This window comes from Hyperolius riggenbachi, chromosome 10 (assembly GCF_040937935.1).
Source record: "Hyperolius riggenbachi isolate aHypRig1 chromosome 10, aHypRig1.pri, whole genome shotgun sequence".
Lineage (NCBI taxonomy): Eukaryota > Metazoa > Chordata > Amphibia > Anura > Hyperoliidae > Hyperolius > Hyperolius riggenbachi.
Window position 1 is genome coordinate 26,730,691 of NC_090655.1, and position 23,594 is coordinate 26,754,284.

The 23,594-nt window shown below is 44.5% G+C and overlaps 1 protein-coding gene across 1 annotated transcript in view; it reads left to right on the forward strand.

The window, feature by feature from the left end:
• Positions 1 to 620: 620 nt before the first annotated feature.
• Positions 621 to 23,594, forward strand: part of LOC137536628 (alpha-2-macroglobulin-like protein 1) — a 119,773-nt gene continuing 96,799 nt past the window's right edge. Inside the window, exons 1-7 of the mRNA XM_068258879.1 lie at positions 621 to 682; positions 3,568 to 3,751; positions 6,994 to 7,156; positions 10,620 to 10,672; positions 14,715 to 14,735; positions 18,262 to 18,415; positions 23,397 to 23,481. Coding sequence (XP_068114980.1) covers positions 621 to 682; positions 3,568 to 3,751; positions 6,994 to 7,156; positions 10,620 to 10,672; positions 14,715 to 14,735; positions 18,262 to 18,415; positions 23,397 to 23,481 — 722 coding nt within the window. The remainder of the gene's footprint in view (positions 683 to 3,567; positions 3,752 to 6,993; positions 7,157 to 10,619; positions 10,673 to 14,714; positions 14,736 to 18,261; positions 18,416 to 23,396; positions 23,482 to 23,594) is intronic.

The window sequence follows — 23,594 nt, forward strand, 5'->3', positions numbered from 1 at the left end:
GGGCGGTCGTGTGTGTGTGTGGGCGTGCACATGGTGGATTAGTGACAGACATAGCCCATTTTTAACCTCTTGCCGGCCGCGTCAGGCTGATGGGCGTGGCCGCAGCGGCAGCCCCAGGACCGCCTAACGCCGATTGGCGTAAAGTCCTGGGGCTCTGTTTTGCAGGAGATCGCGCGCAGGCTGCGCGCGCATCTTCTGATTGGTGGGTGGAGCTGAGCTCCACCTTCAGTCTCCTAGCGGCCATTGCCGCTCGGAAGACTGTTACACGCCGTGTGTTTACTTTTACAGCGCTGGGGGACAAGAGAGCGATCGGCTCTCATAGGCAGAAGCCTATGACAGCCGATCGCCGTGATTGGCCGGCTGGGGGGAGGGACGGGATTTGGTAAAAAAAAAAAAAGTAATAAATATTTACAAAAAAACAAATATTTGTTTTAAAAAAATAAACACGGGGGGGGGGGGGGGCGATCAGACCCCACCAACAGAGAGCTCTGTTGGTGGGGAGAAAAGGGAGGGGGGAGGGATCACTTGTGTGCAGAGTTGTACGGCCCTGCAGCTTGGCCTTAAAGCTGCAGTGGTCAATTAAACTGAAAATAGCCTGGTCACTAGGGGGGTTTAACACCATGGTCCTCAAGAGGTTCAACGAGCTAAGGTCACTAGTAGACTATAATTCACCAGATATACAGTACATTAAAGGTGATGTACTACGTCTAGTCTAAGTTCATTGCCAGTTACAAAACACAGGGAGGAGTCATTAGCTTAATAAAGGAGGGAAGAGAAAGGCAATGTGAAACAAGGAGATTTGCCAACACAAGGTCTGGAGTCTTCAGTGGAGACACCACAAGCAGCCAACCAGGACAGTGACCTTTGTAGTCATTGCTGTTCCATCTAGAAGCCTGACAGAGAATGAGGAAGAACTATACCCCGGAAGCCTAGTTCAAGAGCCACTGGGAAAGAAAACTATTTTTGATATATTAAAGGACTTTTCTTGCGTATTTTCAAGAATATGTGGTGCCTACTCCTCATGGTCTGCTCTCTGGTCTCCTCCACCGTTGGACAGCAATCAGTTCTGTAAGCAACTTCTATTTATTTTTTCCTGGGTTTAACAAATTGTATTACTTCTGTATGAGTTTCATGACTTAAAGGGAAAAACTTAAACCAAGGATTGAACTTCATCCCAATCAGTAGCTGATACCCCCTTTCCCCTGAGAAATCTTTCCCTTTTCTCAAATAGACCATCAGGAGGCACGGTATGACTGATATTGTGGTGAAATCCCTCCCACAGTGTGATGTCATGACCATGGCCCTGACAGTCTGCTGTCTGTGAACCTCATTGCATGGTGGGAAATAACGTGTTTTTCCAACTGCCAAGCAAGCAATATCTCCCTCTGTGCATAGAACTCTGAGTAATGTACATTCCATACAGATCACCTGACAGGACTAAAGATGTCACCACCAGTGATTACATTTCAAAATGTAAATCAGGGAGAGGAAAGATTTTATAAGGGGCAAACACTGATTAAATCATCTATAAATGAATATTGTAAAACATAAGCAATTTTATTCCTTATGTTATTCTCACTACAGTTCATCTTTCAATATGGTTCCATGTGGACTGTGGACATGGCTGTTCATGAGCAGATAACTAAGATCACCTAGGAGCCGATTTAATTGGCTCCTGACCCTGTGATCACAGTGAGCGAATCTCATTGGCTCACATTAATCACAGCTTCAGGAGCTCTGCTGTCATAGCGATGGCACGGAGTGTGAGCTTCAGCAACGGGAGATCAGCGAAAGCAGCGAGTCCATGCGGCATGTCGCCTGTAAGCCCGACTTGTGTACCAGCCGTCTCTGGTCCTTAAGGGGCCATAGACTACTGGTACTGAAGTGGTTAAAGAAGTCCACGGATTTTTGGATGGGGTGAGGGGAATGCGGAATAAAATCGAGAGGTGTTAGGAGGAGACTTATTATTATTATTGATTTATAAAGCGCCAACATATTCCGTGGCGCTGTACATAGTAGGAAAACAAACAAGGGATACATAATGATACAGACAATGATATACATCAAATGTAGACGCTGGTACAAAATACAGAACTGGTGGTTACAATGCCAGATGTAATATGATGCATACAATGTATAACAGAGTGCAAGCTATGAAATAGTTATAGTTACATAGTTATTTGGGTTGAAAAAAGACAAATGTCCATCGACTTCAACCAGAGAACAAAGTACATCACCAGCCTGCTCCCTCACATATCCCTGTTGATCCAGAGGAAGGCGAAAAACCCTTACAGGGCATGGAAAAAATTCCTTCCCGACTCCAGATGGCAATCAGATATAATCCCTGGATCAACATCATTAGGCATTACCTAGTAATTATAGCCATGGAAATTAATAACAAATTCCAAGACACAAAAGGGTGAGAGAGCCCTGCCCTTGCCAGCTTACAATCTAAAGGAATAGGGGGAAACATGAGGTAGGGAGGTATGTGGTATACATACAGGTAGTGTGTTTTCAGGTTATCTAGTAAAGAGTAAAACTTGAGAGGCTGAAGGGGAATGGCCTTTTAGGCAGGGAACACACTACATGCGTTTTTGCGCGTTTTGCCGCGAACGGCAAAACGCGCACGATTTTAGAGGCTATTGAAATTAATAGCCTAGCGCAGGAAACGCTGTACCACATTTGCGTTCGTGTTTTTTTCCACGTTTTCTAAGCGCACAGTTTTCTGCCTTTTCCCGCACGTTGCATGGCAGTACATGACATGCAAACGCATAAACGCGGAAACACGCACGCGTTAGACGCGACCGCAAAACCCGATGGAGACCTAGGAAACGCAGAGGAAAACGGCCCTGCAAGTGTGTTCCCTGCCTTAAGGTAGAGCCTATGCTTGTCGGAAAATGTGAGTTTTGAGAAGGTGTTAAAAGATTTTAAGGCCTCGTTCACATCATTTAGCGCAGATGGATGTGCGATCGGAACGCAACGCGTCCGATCGCACGCCATCTGCGCTACTATGCGCTGTGCTCCAGATCCCATTCATTACAATGAATGGGATCTGCTCTGCGATTACCAAAAATGCGTGCAGTACGCGATAGCGCAATCGCGCTGCCACGCAGCGCATATGATGGGAACGGTAGAAGTGCTGTCTATGCCCTTCTACCGTTCTTGCGAGTCGCACACTAGACGCGCTTCAAAAATGCGCACGGCAGCGTGTATAGTCTGAACGAGGCCTAAAGGTGGGAGAGTGGTGGATGTGCTGAGGAAGGGCATTCCAGAGGAGGGGTGAGGCATGTGAGAAGTCTTGTATACGTGAATGCGAGGAGGTGGATCTATAGGACAGAGGGAGGTTGTGCGCAGATCTGAGATTGTGGTTGGGTTGGTATCTGGATGGAAACTAGTGAGGAGATGTACGAGGAGAGGGATGGTGGAGAGCTTTGTAAGTTATGGTTAAGAGTTTGAACTGGATCCTCTGGTTAATTGGTAGCCAATGAAGAGCTTGACAGAGAGGAGCAGCAGAGGAAGACCAGGAAGACAGATGGAAATAATCGTGGTTTGTATTTTCTCTTGCAGAGATTATATATTGCTGGTTCCGGCACAGATCCATTATCCATCCACTGAGACCGCCTGTGTGGACATCACTGGAGTCACCGAGAAGCAAAGACTAACTGTCACCTTACATCATGGCGTTAAGGATATCACTCTGCTCCAGGAGGAGGTCACTAAACCCACCCTATTCAAATGTGTCCAATTCCAGGTATGTACAAGGCTGAACTTCTGCTGCCCCTAGGCCAGCTTTCTTGTGCCTCCCCTTTCACGAGCAGCATGACTTCCATGTCCATTGGGTAGCAGCCGCCCAAGGCCATGGCCGTTGTGGCCTTTCTAGAAATACGGCCCTCATTATGTAGGACCACACGTATTTCCCTCTTCTGTTCAGTGGGAGCGATTGACTAATGATCTTCTGTAATTATCTATTAACTACCATAAGGCACTGTAGGCCCATGCCTAGAGGCGCCTCATGATGGAAAGGTGTCTCTCTCTCCTCCCCAAGTATCTACTTCCTTCCCTATGCAGAGTCCCGTGCAGAATGTAAATGAGAGGTTACTCACCCAGATCTTGGCATTCCATTGGCGAGATCTCCCTTCAGTCTGGGGCACTACTAGGTACTTAATACTGAGGGTATCTCTGACTACCTAATACTAAGGGGCACCTTCAGCTACCTATGATGGGCAGGGGTGAGCAGAAACTACGCCCAAATGTAATTACACATCGTAATTGTAAAGCAAAGTTTGTAAATTACACTTACGAATGTACGCGTAAAATCTACCGCTATACATAATTACGCCTGTTACCAATAGTTCACATGTATATTGTGTAGTCACTTACTAATGTGCCATATGTGTACATTTTTACGCGTACAGTGGACCATCATTTAAATGTAATCGTAGTTTGCTCAGTACGAGCAACTCTAATGATGGGCAACAGAAGTAAGGGGGAAGTGACAGCTGGGCAAGCCAGCACACCTGTGGTGTGGCTCGGAGGGGGTTTGTAGGTTCATGGGACACTCCCTCTGTCCCTCTTTCTTCCTTATTTGTCCCTCTGTGATGATCCGCTCAGCTGGCTGCACAGGCAGACAGCTGTTTGTCCATTCCTCTAGTCTGTGGGCTGCAGGTCTCTGGAACAGAGACCTGTCTTTCCATTGCAAGTTTCTGGTCTGTTCTCTTGCTGGGGAATTTGCATACATTCGTTATGCAAATCCCCTACCTGCCTTCTTTGATGACTGTCACTATAAGAGCTTTATGTTTCCCAGAAGGCTTTGCTGGTCATTTCCTTTCCATGGTCTGTTCCTGATGGACACTGCTGGAGTGTCAGCCATTGCTATCTAGTATAGTTAATTCCTGGGGGTTGCTTTAGGCTCCCCTTCTAGCCCAGTCAGGTTGTATTATCTGTATTGCCTGTTCTGTCTTGTCTTGCCTGTTGCCATTATCCTGTCCCAAAGGTGGTCGATAGGAAATGGTTCTGATCTCTGTTCTTGGAGTATAGCTGGTGCAGCGGTTGCTACCAGCTATCTCTTCTGTTCTGTCTCCTGGGATCGCGCTAGCTACTTTTCGCTAGCGCTGGGGATCCTTCTGTTCTGCTACTCCGTACCTGGATCGCGCTAGCCACTTTTCGCTAGTGCTGTGGATCCTATCTCTCGCTTGTCCCTGTTTTCGTGTGTCTGTCTTGTCTGCTACGCTTGCTGGAGGCTCGGTGAGGTAACCGTTAAGCAAGCGCTCGCGTCCTCTGTTTCATATTTGTCTGTCGATGGTTAGTTAGGCGTGCTTGTCTCTATTGTGCTTATCACGTGGAGACCGCGCATAACCGCGTGCACTGTTGCGAATGAGTGCGGTGTTCGCGGTTAGCTAGCGTTTGTTATTTTCCGTATCTCCTTATTGTATTATTTGCTGTGCCTTTGCTACCCTCTTATTCTATTCTGATCTGCCTTGTGTCACGTCTAGCGATCGCACCGATCGCGTTCCTATTTCATATCTGCTGTTGTGTGTGCGCGGTCGCGGGGTGGCGACTGGATTGGCGCACACACATACAACCTGTCCCTTTGCTCAATCTCATTCGTAATCGCCTCTCTTGCGATTGCGTTCTGCGCTTCGTACAATTCCTGTCTGGCACTTGTGGAGGTACAGAGGATTGGTTCCTCTGCACTCCCCAGCGCCATCTGCCGACAGGAATTTCCCTCTACAGGTGCGTAGCACCTTTTGCTGGGTGCCTGCAAATATACGCTTGTGGAGGATTTCCGCTGTGTCAGCGCACGCGTTGTGCGCTGATCACGGAGAAAGTTCCACAATCGTTACACCCTCTTTCAGGATGCATGTACAGATTCATGTAAATCTGTATATTTTTCATTAGAAAAATGTGTTTAACTGACTCTAAACTTTATTCCCATCAATTAAATTGATTTATTTCTTATTTTCCAATGTTAAAATGAAGTTAAAAAAAAACTAATGATAAGAGAAAGGACCAGATTGGTTTGAATGATAAAACTACATCTTTTGGTTCTGAATACTTTGTGCTATATGTGATGGGGCGTGGTGGGGTGTGGGTTAGAGGTGTGGCAGGGGCGTGTCTTAATATGTCCCTCTTTATCTCAAAAAGTTGGGAGGTATGAGTAAATCCCCCAGTATCCTGTACAGATAGGGATTACCTGATGCCGGATATGTGTGCTTGTGGGTTGCTTGAGAAGTCAATAGAGCTGTGGGCAGCAGAAGCGACTTACCGAACCTCCTCTTCTACGTTTCTTGCAGCTCTAAGCTGCTTTCCTGTACGGCTCCCAAAGCATGCATGTGACCCAATGCGGTTCAGGTGACATGCCGGATGCCGTGTATGCAGGCCCGGTGCTTCCATGGAGGAAAGGGGGCAATTGGTCCAGGGCCCTGTGCCTTTAATGCCCCCCCAAGGTGTCTCCCCCCCTAACTTACCTGTGCTCCCAGGTAACCCTTCAAAGAAGCAATGAAAGGCTGACAGAAGAGTGCGCCTGCCGGGAAATCCAATGCGCTACTTTGCCGGGGCCCCAAGGGCACAGTTAAGTTGGGGTGTGATCTGGGGGTTGCTGGCTCAGGGACCCTGGGGGAAATGTGGCTGTAACAAAGGGCCCCTAATGCTGCTTTTTGGTTAGGGGGTCAGTTGGAGGCCCACCAGGTTAATCTTGCCCGGGTACCCCATTGTTACTATTGTTACATTGTTATGCTTTGGAAAGCTCTGCAAAAAATGAACGTTCCACTCCTGCTCTCCCCCTCAGGCATGCCGGTTAGATGAGACTTCCGAATGCCTGAGTTTTGGATAATGGGGGTTTAACTGTATCACAATTTCATATAAGCATTCATGCCCCATCATTTCCACGCTGGTGACACCAGGCCATTCCATGTTTTACTTTGTATGGGGGAGGTTCCTTAGTCCAATAACAATTACAAATGTCCGCACTAAGGACTGTTCTTTCTCCTTCAGGCACCCAGCCCAGAATTCGGCACAGAAGAGGTTCTATCGATCCACATCTCTCTCGTTGGTCCAAACTCTCACATAACGGATAGCAAAGATATATTGGTGCGCAGTGTGGGGCCAATGACTCTCATTCAAACGGACAAGCCAATGTACAAACCAGGAGAGACAGGTGAGTGATCACTGACATTACCAGGCTGTGTGTTTATTTCTATTGACAGGTCTTCATTAGAAGCTGTAACGTGTTACTTTAAGTAAGGAATAATTCACAATTATGATGTGAAATTGTCATGCAAAATTTCTGGTAAAAAACATAATTCAGTTTCATTTGTAAACGTAATCAGGAACCGTAATTTCACAATTTTGCATACTTTTTGCGAACAAATAAAAAAAAAGACCTTGTAGTTTTTGAGAAAATCATTTTTAAAAATGCAAAGGAAAATGGTTTATAAACTGTTGTTTTATGAGTTTAAAAACCGTTCTGCCTTTGCATTTATTTATTTATTTATTTATTTTACTTTCTTAAACAGTAGTTTTTATTAAAAGATTTTTTCAAAAGTAATTGACAAACATTTCAAAAGAATTTTAAGAAGCTTTGAAATCTTCATATATAACACAGCCATATACAAATCATTACGGTGTATTACAAATTACAGTAAAGTTGCAACTTACAACTAGCAGAGTCCCAGTGGATTGGCGTACAGCCCACGTTTTCCCATTATTTAAGAAGGGCAAAAAAATCAGATCCAGGAAATTATAGACCTGTAAGCGTAACATCAGTTGTATGCAAACTATTTGAGGGGTTACTAAGAGATACTATACATGACTTCATAGTAGAAAATAATCTTATTTCTCAGCATCAACATGGGTTTACTAAAGACAGGTCCTGTTTGACTAACATGCTCAGCTTTTATGAGGTAATGAATGCTAATATGGATATTGGGAATGCTGTAGATGTGATATACTTGGACTTTGCAAAGACCTTCGACACTGTTCCCCACAAAAGTCTGGTGCAAAAGTTGAGGATGCAAGGACTGGGGAAGAGTCTGTGTGCTTGGATAGGGAACTGGCTAATGGACAGAAAACAAAGAGTTGTGGTCAATGGATAGTACTCAAAATGGGAGACTGTTAGCAGTGGGGTCCCACAGGGGTCTGTACTGGGTCCAGTGCTCTTCAATTTATTTATTAATGACCTAGTAGATGCAGTAGTGAGCAATGTTGCTATTTTTGCAGATGATACAAAATTGTGCAGAATCATCAACTCTCAGGAAGATAGTGTCATATTGCAACAGGATCTGGATAGGATGGCTATATGGGCACATACATGGCAGATGAAATTCAATGTTGACAAATGTAAAGTCATGCATTTTGGTCGTACCAATGGTCTAGCACCATACAAAATAAATGGGATACAGTTGGGAACATCAAACTTGGAGAAGGACTTAGTAGTACTCATCGACAACAAGTTAAATAATCGTAATCAATGCCAAGCCGCTGCAGCTAAAGCTAACAAAATTTTGGGATGCATTAAAAGGGAAATAAAAACTCGAGATGCTAACATAATATTGCCCCTGTTTAACTCTCTAGTAAGGCCACATCTGGAATATGGAATTCAGTTCTGGGCACCACATTACAAAAAAGATATTGCAGTTTTAGAGCAGGTGCAGAGACGAGCAACAAAATTGATACGTGGGATGGAAGGTCTCGCTTACCAGGAAAGGTTAGATAAACTGGGTTTATTTAGTCTAGAGAAAAGACACCTTAGACGAGATCTAATTAGCATGTATAAATACATCAGAGGGCAATATAATAGCTTGGCAGATGAGCTTTTTGTCCCTAGGCCTTCTCAAAGGACTAGAGGACATGATCTGCGCATGGAGGAAAAACGTTTTAGCCATTTATTTAGGAAAGGGTTTTTTTACAGTAAGAGTGATTAAGATGTGGAATGCATTGCCACAGGAAGTCGTTATGGCAAACTCTATACCTGCATTTAAAGGGGGCTTAGATGCTTTCCTTGCGTTGAAAGACATCCATGGCTACAATTACTAGGTTATGCCTAATGATGTTGATCCAGGGATTTTATCTGATTGCCATCTGGAGTCGGGAAGGAATTTTTCCCTTTTGGGGCCTTCCTCTGGATCAACAGGGATATGTGAGGGAGCAGGCTGGAGTTGTACTTTGTACTGGTTGAACTCGATGGACGTATGTCTTTTTTCAACCGAAATAACTATGTAACTATGTTGAATCAGTATAACATTATGGGCTCGATTCAGTAAACGGTGCTAACCCAGTTAGCACGCCTAAAGGCTTTGGGTGTGCTAACTAGACTGCTAAGTAGTTAGCACATACAAACTACTTAGCACCATAGTTAGCACATGCAAACTTAGCACCGTAGTTAGCACATGCAAACTACTACTTAGCTCCGTGCTAACTAGGGTGCTAAGCTCCATGGTTAGATACCCCTGGATCTTGTAATAGATAGAATATTTGGAAATTTAAATTCAATCTGAGCTCTAAATATTATGTGACGATCATTATATTATTTTTAACAATACCTCTCATCTTCCACAGTGATAATTGATGCTGAAGCTATATACTTTGTTTACAGACTGTTGGAAAAGTTAGGAGGCGCACTGCTACACTGCATATTCTGTCATATGTTCCTTTTCTTTGTTGAATAAACACTGATTTATTTTTAAAAACTAGGGTGCTAAGTAGTTTACATGTGTTAACTACGGTGCTAAGTAGTTTGCATGTGCTAACTACTTAGCACCCTAGTTAGCATGTGCAAAGCATGTTAGCACCTGCAAAGCATGTTAGCACATGCAAAGCATGTTAGCACATGCAAAGTTTCTTTTTACTGGCGTGCTAACACTTAGCACCCTTTTCTGAATCAAGCCCTATATATTGTGTTCAACACGACCTTTTCCTACATTTTTTTACTACTGAACAAAGTTCTAACTGCAATAACTGTGCCTTTGCATTTTTAAAATCAATTTTCTAAAAAATTACAAGGTCTTTTTGAACAAGGTCGTAGCAATGTTGGTGACAATAGCATGTATGGGGACATTGCTGCGTAATATGTTGGCGCTTTATAAATGCAATAAATAATAATAAATAATAATATTAGCCTCTAAAGTTGGAACAAAACTATGTGAAAATTAGGCAAAAATTAGGCAAAATTACAAATAGATTACACCATTACATCAGTTGAATGTACAAATCGTAAATTTACTGTATGTATGGAGGTAATTGCAAAAATTTCCATAAAAGTTTGTGTGATCCTAATTAGCAGATTGCAATGATCACTAGCTAGAAGCACATGGCAGGGGATCTAGTGTGAGAACCGGGCAAATGAAATGGACAGTTAATAATAAATTGCAGATGCTTAAAAAACAGCTGTCTTCTGTTTAAAGGGGCAGTATGGTGAAAATCATGCTTTTCCATTAAGCTCACATCCGTTATTTAATATGGAGAGCAAACAATGCAGCTGGAAAAAGTGGACCTGACCTTCGGCTTTATCTCTTCTGTATTGTGGTAGCTCTAATGAGAACATTTCTGAATTGGGTATTTTCCACGCTTTGATTGAAACGGAATCTTGGCCCTAACATGTCCCATCTTGTGATATCTTTCAGTGAATTTCAGAATGTTGACCATCGACAGGGACTTCCTGGCTGTTAATGATTCTGTAAGTAAAACTATAACATGGGACTACTTGCCAGCGCAATAGGGAAACAATGGGATAAGGGATTCTTTTATTTATTTTTTTTTTTTAATGTTATATTAATTTCTCATCTTTGGGCTCCACCTGGGCTACACACCAGGGATGGTTAATGAGATAAGAATTTCGAGTTGATGTGAATTTTCTTTTAAAGCGGAACTGTAGATAGGTTTAAAACAAGCTGTTTCACTTACCTGGGGCTTCTGCAAGCCCCCAGCAGCCATCCGGTCCCACGCCGGTCCTCCACGATCCTCCATTCTCCTGCGCGCTAGCTGCTTTTGGTTTCGCCCCCAGGCCACTGCGCCTGCGCGGTTCTGGCCACGCGTATCCTTTCTCCGAGTCCCAGTCAGGAATAGCGCAATTGCAGGCAGTAACGCATAGAAAGGATACGCTTGGCAGGGCTGCGCTGGCCTTGACTTACAAGTCGAGGAACAGAACGGAGAGGCGGCAGGAGAACGGAGGCTCGTACAGAGGCTCGTACAGTGAAACAGTTTGTTTTAATCCTATGTACAGTTCTGCTTTAAACATATGGAAACGGACAAATCAAGTGTAGCAGCAGGAAGCATTTCATTGGTCTATGCTTGGGTGAACTGCCAGAGAAGCATGTGATCAGTTTGGTCAGGTGATAGATTTGTAAGGTGCTGATTTGCTGGTCATGATCATGTGTTAAAGAGAATCTGTATTGTTAAAATCGCACAAAAGTAAACATACCAGTGCATTAGGGGGCATCTCCTATTACCCTCTGTCACAATTTCGCCGCTCCTCGCCGCATTAAAAGTGGTTAAAAACAGTTTTAAAAAGTTTGTTTATAAACAAACAAAATGGCCACCAAAACAGGAAGTAGGTTGATGTACAGTATGTCCACACATAGAAAATACATCCATACTCAAGCAGGCTGTATACACCCTTCCTTTTGAATCTCAAGAGATCATTTGTGTGTTTCTTTCCCCCTGCAGTTCTCATGCACTGAAATTTCAGGCTGCTCTTTTCTTCCTGCAAACAGCTTTGCCCTTATGCAATTCCTCAGTATGTGAAAGCCCAGCCAGCTCAGAGGACGATTTATCCAGCTTGTAAAAGATAAGAGAGTAGAGAGAAGCTGCTCTAATCTAAATAACACACAGGCAGTGTGCATAGAGGGGCCTGGAAGGGGGAGTTCATAGCAGAACCACAACACTAAAGAACTTGGCAGCCTTCCAGACACAGGCCGACAAGTCTGACAGGGGAAATATACATTGATTTATTACAGAGACAGTGATAGTATAAAGTGCTGCAGTAAGCCAGAACACATTAGAATAGCTTTTGGAACTTGTAGGATGATAAAAAACAGGATGCAATTTTTGTTACGGAGTCTCTTTAAAGCGGGAAGTCCTCACAGCAAACCAGAACCTTCCGAATCAGCTGATCACTAGAGATGGTTGGAAATGCCTATTACCCACTTTCGTTTTTCTGATTTTCCGTTTTCCGATTTTTTTATTTCCGATTTTCCATTTTTCCAATTTTCGAGCAGTATTTTATTAATATTTTTTTGCATCAGAGAACACTGCGTAGAAACTTGTTTGGCATTGCTTGTCATCTCCGAGTCGTGTTTTGAACCCCCTATGGGATACCGTAATCGTGAACGATGCGAGCGCCACTGACACTAGAAGATACTTGCAGCATCTTGGAAAATTCAGTAGGCCATAACGATTGTGCGATTGATGGCAATCAATGCTCCCAACCATCTCAATACGTGACACATGAATCGCAGCGGTAAACGACCCTGTCAGCCATCCGTATGAACCGGCCCTTATGCGGACCTGAACTCAGAACTTCCTTTCTGCTGTAAAAGATAAGCAACAGCATAATAAACTTTAGAGAAAAACATTTCTTTGTTACAGCTGATACAAATCCTTAAATGAATCTACTATCTAAAATGTGTCTACTTCCTGCTTTAATGGAAGCAGCCATAGGGTTAACATCTGGTTAATCCTATGGCTTAACCCTTAAGGGTTAACTGTGTTTATAAATCAGCTGCTCTGCCGAGGCAGCTAGCTGGCACAGCTGAGAGATAAAATTACAGTTGGGATTAGTCACAGAAGAAGGGGAATTAGACAGGTTAAACTCTCTAAATACATATAGGGTGCATTTCTCTCTGTTTTCCTTCTGTCCTGTGCAAGAGTTCAGGTCCACTTTAAGGATACCTGAAGTGAGAAGCATATGGAGGCTGCTATATTTATTTACTTTTAAAAAATACCAGTTGCCTGGTAGCCCTGCTGATCATTCTGGCATCAGTAGTGTCTGAATCGCACACCTTATCTGACAGCTTATGCAGTCAGATGTCAGTCAAACATCTGATCTGAATGCTTGTTCAGAGTATTTGCCTAAAGGTATGAGAGGCAGAGGATCTTCAGGACAGCCAGGCAATGCGCATTGTTTAAAAGTAAAATATTATGGCATCCTCCATACCGTATCCCTCTTAAATTCATGTGTGGTTTAATGCTAGTCCAGACAACAATAAAAAACTTTTTCTGAGGTTCAAACCTCTTAATTTATCCAGGTTTGGTGTGCATGTACTGAGCCATATCCCTTCTTTATCGTGAATCATTATGCAGGAGAACAGAGGCGCCAAAAGGATAAAAGGAAGCTAAATGAGCTTAAAAACCAAATTCTTGGTAAATAGAGGAGGTAGTGGTGGACTTACCTCCTCCAAGTAGACACAGAACGACTGTAGTAAAGACAGTCAATGTATTTTATTTATGAACTCCAAATATGCAACGCGTTTCGCAGGTTTGATCCCGCTTCATCAGGCAATAACAACGAAGCAATAGCATATGTGGTCAGTAGAAGAGTCAGGGACCTCTGTGTTATTGCCTGATGAAGCGGGATCAAACCTGCGAAACGCGTTGCATATTTGGAGTTCATAAATAAAATATATTGACTGTCTTTACTACAGTAGTTGTGTGTCTACTTGGAGGAGGTAAGTCCACCACTACCTCCTCTATTTACCAAGAATTTGGTTTTTAAGCTCATTTAGCTTCCTTTTATCCTTTTGGCGCCTCTGTTCTCCTGCATAATATTGAGTCCACCCTGGGTGGAGGGTTGAACCCCTTTTTCTCATCTACAGATGAGTGGGGTCAGGAAAATCTCCCCACCTGCCTTTGGCTTTGTGAGTATTAATATTTACTCTATCTAGTAACCATTTACCAGTACATATTACACTATTGGGGCTCTTGGTGTTCCTTGTTTTTATTGTGAATCAAACTATCTGCTACAGGCTCACAATACATACATATACTCTGCTACAGGCTCACAATAATAAAATATATATATACGTTCAGCCGTTTTTGCGTGATGTTTGTTACTTGATCACGCAAAAACGGCTGAACGGATGTGAATGAAATTTGGCACACACATAGTACATTACCTGGAATAAAGTATAGGATACTTTTTATTCCCATAACCAAAAAGAGACAAATAAAAATTTCACTGCAAAATGTAAACTGCAGCCATTCTTACACTATTACACTGGAGGTGTGTTTAGCTTCTAAGGGCACAATGGTTAATTTGCATATATTCAGCAGTGATGCTCTGGGAGACATCTCAAGCTCACTCCAACCTGAATTATCGCAAATTCTTTCTGTTTTAAGAAAGCAAACTTTTGTTTTTCTTACACTGTCAATGGCAGGGTTCTTAAACGTTGCACAGTTGGTCACTGGGTGACTGGGATTAATATTCAGAAAAGTGGGTGGAGCCTACAAAAGCTAATCAAAATTCACCTATTGATTTTCAAAGGAGTGGAGCCACAGCCAATTAGATATATTTCATTTCAATGTCAATTATTGATGCCAAAGACCGCAAAGCTCACAAACTAGGTCATCCTTGAGTAATTGTGTGTTAGGGTTAGAAAAAGTGGGCAGAGCTAACACTAGCCAATTACATAGAATAGATTTGGAGTTAAATGTTCTGTATGGTGGATTTGCACCACAAGATAGATTGCTATATGAATAATCTTTTTTTCTTCTGTCTGCAGTGCCCCCTGCTGGAAATACAGGTGAGTAACAAAACCTCAAGCCGTAGCCTAAAATTTTTCAAAGCATCTGTAACTGATACTGAAACTGTACACGAATTACTGTTGCTACCTATAAACAGCATTGAGCAGCAGAAATGGTGAATGAGAAGAAACAATTAATTTGGGCGTCTGAGGCCCCCTGGTAAAACAGGTGCCTATTTTAATAGATGGGACTTGCAAAAATTATATGTAATTTGGGTTGCGGAGATGCAGCTATTAACATAGGCACTTATGGCCGCACCTAAAATATCAGCAAATATGGTAAAGTCCTTAGTGTTAGACATCACAGGGAGTCTTAGGCCTAGGCACTGCTGAGGGGGGTCTTAGGGCTAGGCACTGCTGAGGGGGGTCTTAGGGCTAGGCACTGCTGAGGGGGGTCTTAGGGTTAGGATTCACGGGGGGGGGGGGGGGGTTAGTGTTAGGCTCTAGGAGGAGGAGTTAGTGTTGGGCATTAGGAGGAGGGGTTAGTGTTAGGAATTAGGTGGGGGCTAATTTTAGGCACTAGGAGGGGAAGGTCAGGGGTGCCTCTAGTCATTTTGTCACTCCAGGCGAGAAAACCTGTGGCGCCCCCCCCCCCCCAGGAAAATAATCATAATGCAGCATCGTTTCACCAGAAAATAATCATAATGCGGCAGTGTTTCATCAGAAAATAATAGTAATTATCGTAATTCACCAGAAAATAATCGTAATGTGGCAGTGTTTCACCAGAAAATACACTTATTGCAGCAGCAGTTCACCGTAAAATATTCGTAAGGTGGCAGTGTTTCACCAGAAAATACACTTATTGCAGCAGCATTTCACCAGAAATTAATCATAGGGCAGCAGTGTTTCACCAGAAAATAATCGTAACGGGGCAGCGTTGTCAGAAAATAATCGTAATGTGGAAGCGTTTCACCAGAAAATACACGTAATCCGAGCAGAGGGAAAGAGTAGAGAGGGAGAGGCAGCATAAGATGTAAGAGGGGGGTAGAGGAACAGAGAGGGGGAGGGATAGACAGCATAAGATGGAAGAGGGTGCAGAGAAACAGAGGGGAGAGGGAGAGACAGCATAAGATGGAAGAGAGTGCAGAGGAACAGATAGGGGTAGAGACAGCATAAGATGGAAGAGGGGGCAGAGGAACAGCGAGGGGAGAGACAGCACAGCACTAAAGCACAGGTTTACAGCTTCACCGGCCTACAGCCTAACCAGCTTTCAAAGAAAACTCTAGTATCAAAAGAGCAGGGCACATTCTAGCAGTTATAACAGTACTGGGAGTCTGCACACAGGACAGGAAGTGTTCTTAGCAGCCTGCCTGCATACCTTCTCTTCTGCCTGTGCATGCAGCTTATCATCTCGAGTCTGGAGCAGCCAGAAACGTCCCTTCTCCCGGGCTGTGTTGCTGTCTTGTGCGGGGGCGGGGCTCCAACACGGACACATCACATTCTTCTCTCTGTGACTGCATCTGTCCCCTGGCTGTCTCGCTCCAGTGTCTGTGTGCAGCCAGTGACACAGGTGGGGGGTCAGACTGTCGGGGGCATAAGCTGGCTGGCCTCTGGCTCCTGGTTTGACTGGCGTGGGGCGGAGTTAAAGGCTGGGCCACACGAGGTAAACACTTTACCTGTGTGGCTACTGAGAAGAAGGGGCACAGCTTTAAAGAAGGAGCCTGGCAGAGAAGAGCAGTATTGATTGCTCTATTGGCTGGGGAGAAGTGGAGGTGGAGGCACTGCTGAGCACATGGTAGCGTGCCGAGCACCGGGGACTGAGTCGGGAGGTAATATAATACAAAAAAAAAACAAAAAACATGGTTACGGTAGCAGCAGCGGGGGAATGCGCTTCACCACCTCATGGCGCCTCACCACCTCATGGCGCCCCAGGCAACCGCCTATACTTGCCTATGTGGGTGAGACGCCCCTGGGGAAGGTTAAATAGTGTACTGGTCAAAGGGATACTTAAGCCATTTAAAAAAAAAATAAGTTTTACTCACCTGGGGCTTCTACCAGCCCCCTGCAGCCGTCATGTGCCCTCGCAGTCTCCATCGGATCCTCCAGGCCACCGCCGCCAGCTACGTTCAGTTTAGGCAACAGGCCCGACAGGCCTGGCCGTGCATCTGCTTTTTTGTGTTCCTGTTCGCAATAGCAGGATATAGGGCGCTATTGCGGACAGGAACGCGTAGAAGCAGACGCGTGGCCAGGCCTGTCACCAAAAACGGAAGTAGCTGGTGGTGGTGACAGGAGGATCCCATCGAGATTGCAAGGGCACAGGATGGCTGCAGAGGACTGGTAGAAGCCCCAGGTGAGGTTTTTTAGGCCTTAAAGTGAACCTCTAGACTAAAAATCTACTCAGCAGCTCTGAAAAGGCTTGGTGTCAGAACTTTGTTTTTCTTATGAAGTATCATTTTTAGCTGCATTTTTAGCTAAGCTCCGCCCCATCAAAGAAAACTGCCTGGGGTTTTTTCCCCCTGATGCTGTGCAAAGCATGATGGGATTTCCTATGTTGTTATTCACGTTGCCTAGCAACTGGAAGGGGTGATCAGGACACAGGACAGTTGGAACTGTGTCTCATGTTCCCTGTCACCTTCTTTCAACCAAAAAGATGGCTGCCCTTATGAAATCACAAACCTTTGCCTGTTCTTTTAAAATAGGGTGGGTAAGAGATTATAGTACCCATCTATTTTAATTAACATAACTAATGTAACTTAATGACAGTATGTTTGTTTAGGCTGAAGTTCCCCTTTTAGGCCCGGTGCACACCAAAACCCGCTAGCAGATCCGCAAAATGCTAGCAGATTTTTAAACGCTTTTTTTTATTTTTATGAGGCGTTTTGCGGATTGCATTTTGCGGATTGCTGCTGCAGATTTCAGTGTAGTAGATTTCATATATTGTTACAGTAAAGCTGTTACTGAACAGCTTCTGTAACAAAACCGGCTGGTAAACCACTCTGAACTGTCGTTTTTCAGAGCAGTTTGCGTTTTTCCTATACTTTACATTGGAAGCAGGAACGCCTCCGCAATCCAAAAAATGCCTCACCCCGGGAGGATTCGTTTCTGCAAAACGCCTCCCGCTCTGGTGTGCACCAGCTCATTGAAATACATTACCCTAGCGTATCCGCAGCCGCAAGTGGCTGCAAAAACGTTCAAGAAGCCGCTCGGTGTGCCCCAGCCCTAAGTGTCCCTTTAAGGGCACCACCATTGACATGGGAGACCAGGATTCGAGTGAGTACCTATTCAGTAGGGAGTTCAAGGCAAGCCTCCCCAAAACTGCAGGGTGGCCTCTTGAGCGCCCCCATTGGCTGCGGCTCTTTAGCACTTTGAGTCCGACAGGAGAAAATCGCTATACAAATGTTCGGTTATTATTATAGCTAAAAAAAAAAGGTATTTTGAATCATTTGCAAGAATTTATTTTGAATCTTATCCCACTAGTGTGTGTGTGTGTGGGGGGGGGGGGGGGGGGGGGGGAATTATGATCTTGTCCAGTGTCCACAGCTACTCCCCAACCACAGTACATCGCACCTTTGTCTTGTCTCCCAAGGATCCGAACAAGAATCGCATTGCCCAGTGGTTAAACGTAATGCCACAGAAGGGAATTATAGACCTTTCCTTCTCGCTGGACTCGCAGGTTAAAGTAGGAGCATATACAATCACGTCTCCCAACGCCCAGCAGGATTTCCACGTGTCAGAGTACGGTGAGCACTGGAATTTCTGTTATGCGATATTAAACTTTTTCTTACATGTTTTAAATCTTCACATGCCTACTGTATATACAGAGATTTTTTTTATTACACTCAAGGTGGAATTGAACAATGGGGATGGTGAAGGAGATGGTAATCAGTTAGGAGTTGATGCAAATATTATACAAATTTTATGCAAATTTATGCAGCTGGGAAAAGGTCCAAATGGCTGTAGCATTTGGTCTATTTCCAAAAATTTTAAGAGGAAATGTAGTAAAAATGACATAATTAATAAAACTGCTTATTTTTTGGCTAGATTCACAGTGGGACGTTGCGTTTTGATGCCACGTTAAAGTCGCACCACAAGCTTACAACGCAACGCGCCCAAAAAGTGGCAACGCAGCGTTACCGTCGCATACAGCAGATACAGTAAAAAATACAGGCAATGAAAAGTATGCTTCCAAGTCATTACTGAGCATGTGCAAACAGTCCAACGCAGCTAATAGCGTGTATAACGCACAGCATGCAGTACTTTTACTTAACGTGCAGCGTTAGTCACTAACGTAACGTGTGCACTGTGAACGGGGCATTGATTTTTCATTGCAGTGAGTTATTCTGCGTTAAATGCTGTTTTAACGCGCGACTTTAACGTCCCACTGTGAACTTAGCCTTTACAATATTAATTTACAGATTATGTAGTCAGTGTTTGCCTATTGTAAGATCTTTTTTTCTCCCTGATTTACTTTGAGAGATTTATCACTGGTGGTGGCATCTTTAGTTCTGCCGGGTGATCTTTATGGAATGTTCATTACTGAGAGTTCTATGCACAGAGGGAGATACATTATTGCTTATTGAGAAAAGCTGTTATTTCCCACAATGCAACGAGGTTCACAGACAGCAATGGATATGACATCACACTGTGGAAGGGGTTGCGCCACAAAATCAGCCATACAGACCCCATTGATGATCAATTAAGGCAAAGGGAAAGATTTCTCGTGGTAAAGGTGGTATCAGCTACTGATTGGAAAGAAGTTCAATCCTTGGTTATCGTTCCTCTTTAAATGTTCATTCAATTAACATCAAATTTGCACCAACACATAATTATTAGCCTCCCTCTGATCAACCCTATTTGCAGGGCCGGGTTTACCATAAGGCACTGTAGGCACGTGCCTACAGGCACCTGATGATGGAAAGGCAGCTCACTCCCCTCCCCGAGCGCCTCCCTCCTTTCCTATGCAGAGTCCTGATGAGAGTGCAAATGAGAGGTTACTCCCCCTGCTCTCAGTATTCCACTGATGAGATCTCCCTTTAGCCAGGGGCACCTCTAGCTACCTAATACTTGGGAGCACCTTGAGCTACTTAACCTCCCTGGCGGTTTATTAAAATCCGCCAGGGGGCAGCAAATACGTTTTTTTTTAATTTATTTTTTATTTTTCATGTAGCGAGACAACGGCATCCCCCAAGCGATCGGAGATCAAGAGATCCCGTTCAAAGAACGGGATCTCTTGGAGGGCTTCCCCCGTCGCCATGGCGATGGGGCGGGATGACGTCACCGACGTCACCGACGTCGTGACGTCAAAGGGGAATCCGATCCACCCCACGTCGCTGCCTGGCACTGATTGGCCAGGCAGCGCACGGGGTCTGGGGGGGGGGGCGGCTGCGGCGACGCGTATAGCGGCGGATCGGCGGGTAGCGGCAGCGATCGGAGGTTACACGCAGCTAGCAAAGTGCTAGCTGCGTGTAACAAAAAAAAATTTCGAACTCAGTTCGGGCTTACCGCCAGGGAGGTTAATACTGAGGGCACTTCTGGCTACCCAATAATAAGAGGCACCTGTGCACCTATGACAGGCAAGAGAAGTAAGTTAGAAGTGACAGCTGGGACAGCCAGCACACTTGCGGTGCGGTTCGGTGGGGTTTGTAGGTTAATGGAGGGTGAAGTCTAAGGTGCCAGATCATCTGTGCCTATAATCTCCTGTGAGGTAAATCCGGGCCTGCCTATTTGCCGATTTCGTTGCGCCAAAAGAGTAAAAATGACTAAAATCATCTAAAAGTCAGAGGTGCCAAGCATAGACTGGACCCCTAGCTGTGTGTTACTCCTGTTGTCTTATTGCCTGATGAAGCGGGATTGAGCCCGTGAAACGCGTTGCCAGTGTTCACTAGGAGTATGTGAATAAATTATATTAACTGAATCAACAGCATCGTGTATGTTTTGAGGGGCAGGTCCACCACCGCCTCCTGAACACTTTTAGATGATTTTAGTAATTTTTACTCTTTTGGCACCTCTGTACACCTCTACAAAATAAGCGATCCACCCTTGGTGGAAGGGTGATACACCCTCTTTTTCTTCTATCCACAGAGAGCGACATCTTATTCCTGAGTAGGGACAGGTCTAATCTCCCCACCTGCCTATATAGTGGTTGCCTAAACGGTAACCCTGGTTTGTAAGTATAACACGTTTCATTTCATCTCCCCTTCTCCAATACATACTACACTATATTGGGCTCTCGGTTTTTCTGCTTTCTATTTGCCGATTTCATTTACATGGCATGTACAGTTCCAACATGTGGTAGTTGCTGGCTCTAGAGGGGTGCCATGTTTATATTTAACAGATGTTCGTTTACTGGGAATGTTTTATTTGATTCTATGCGCTGTCCCCCATTTCTGTCATCTCAGGAATGACGCTTGATTAGCGTGCCCACATTGGCTATCATTCATAAAAGTGTCGTCGGTAAAATAAATCCATGCGGGAAAACACAGCTGTCGGTATTTTAGACTTCTGGCTGCTCATTCATAAAAATGTTGCCAGTTGCGGTAGCAGTGCGGAGATTTCCCGAACTAGGCTGTCGGTAGGTATACGGTAGGCTTGCGGAAACACAGGAAGCAGCCGAGTTGATACGTTTCTCTGTGTTCCACTCTACTGCAGCTGCCTGGGAGGTCTGTGTCTGCATTAACTTAACATTGTTATCGCCACATGCAAGGGAGCGGTATTTCCCGTCTACATGCCGCTTGCGTAAATCTTTATGAATTTTGTTACATTTGTTACCATAGTCACCGCACAAGGCAGTGATTTATTGCTCTGCTCGGTTATGTCAGCTTTTCATGCGGAATGAGCCTTTATGAATGGAGATCTTGCTATGTGTTCGGTAAAGTCGGCTGTTTTCAGCATTTCCGCAAGCGGGAATGCTTTATGAATGATAGCCATTGTGGTGTTGTCGCATACAGAGGGTGGGGAAGAAGTCCTGGAACAGCCCGGCCAACCAGGCATGGTGATGTCATCCTATGTGGTCAGACTCGAGGAGGGGCACCAGTGATGTAACTATGGAGCCTCCAATATTCATACCCTTTCCCTTGCCTGCCCCTGGTGACTCTCACATCCTGGGTGCCCAGCTTGCAAGTGTCCTAACAAAAAGTGAGAACATCGTTATCTTCACACCCATAACAAGTGTAGCCACAAAAACACCTCACGTGAAGGATGGATCCCTTTATCAGAGGAAATGAAGTAATTGTTGGGGCCCCCTTGCGGTCACAGGAGGTGCTCTCCCCTCTAGTTACGGCCTTGAGGGGCACACGATGGGGGAACCAGAGAAGCTGGGATGAAGGGGAGACAGACAATGTTAGGGCGCGTTTCCATATAGTGCACTTATGGAACCGCGGTCACAGGGAGAGCAGACAGTGCATAGACTGCACTGTCTGCTCTTTCCTTTCATGCGTGACGATTCAGCGGTGAATCACCGCACATGGTTTGCTGCATTCCAAGGTGCTTCAGCCCGCAATCCCATTCAGTGTAATGAATGGGATCGCAAGCCCCGCCCCCGCTGGGAGTGACAAGCAGTGCAGAGCCATGGAGCATGGAGACGAGCCCTTAGGGGGTGTTCATATTATCAATGCAAAAATTCTACATGTAATTTCTCAAACGAACAAATCTGCCTTTCCTATGTTTTTTGGTGTTCTGTATTTTAATTTATTTATTGTTTTTGTGTGCCTTCTTATGCAAATGTTGTTTGTGATTTTTCTGTGATTACAAACTGAAATTAGTTTACATGATTTTTTTTTTTTTGCTGCATACTCTTGACTTGCATTGAAACAGGACACCTTAAAGCAGGAGAGATATGTAGGCTGCCATATTTATTTCCATATGTATTTTCTCTTAAAACAATACCAGTTGCCTGACAGCCCTGCTGATTAGGGATGCTAAAATCCGAATTCTGGTGAATTCGGATAGTTGCTATCCGGATATCTCCCAGTTACCTGTGCAGGGTGGGCGGGGGGGTGGGGGTCAAGCTTACCTGTTTGACGTCTTCTTCGATCTGTCCCTCGGCGCCTCCCACGATGCGTTCCACGCGCATCACGTGACTACAAACACTTCCTCCTTCACCCCGGAAGGAGGAAGTGTTTGTAGTCACGTGACCGCCGCGTGGAACGCATCGTGGGAGGCGCCGAGGGACAGAACGAAGAAGACGTCAAACAGGTAAGCTTGACCCCCACCCCCCCGCCCACCCTGCACAGGTAACTGGGAGATATCCGGATAGCAACTATCCGAATTCACCAGAATTCGGATTTTAGCATCCCTAATCAGCAGGGCTGTCAGGCAGCTGGTATTGTTTTAAGAGAAAATACATATGGAAATAAATATGGCAGCCTCCATATACATCACACTTCAGGTGTTCTTAAAACATGAAATGCACTTTACACACGATAAAAAGCAAACAGAACAGAACATGCGTAAAATGCTTGGCCAAGTGTGAGTGGCCTCTTCTTAGTCCATTCAAGCATATTCGGCAGGTCTTCTTGTCAATGGTAGTGATGGTCAGAATGAGAGGCTAAAAGTTCCTCTGAGGTGATGCAATATTTATTCTACTTTTATGCAAATCTACACAGCTTGGAAATGGACCAATTATTTGCACATACAATTTGTATAACATTTTTATTTTGTGTATTTTCTGGTAGTTGTGATTATTGTCATTATAATTCTCTGCGGTTTTGCTTGCATTTGTAGTGCTGCCCGAGTTTGAAGTTATCGTCACTCTACCTCCTGTGATCCTGATCACCACGCCGACGTTTCCTATGGAAATATGTGGCAGGTAACTCAGAACTGAAAGTCTGTTTGTCTAGCATACTTTTTATTATGTGTTTATCCTTCTGGTCCTTAAAGTGAACCAAAAGCCGCAATAGCAGCATAGGGGGTGATATACAG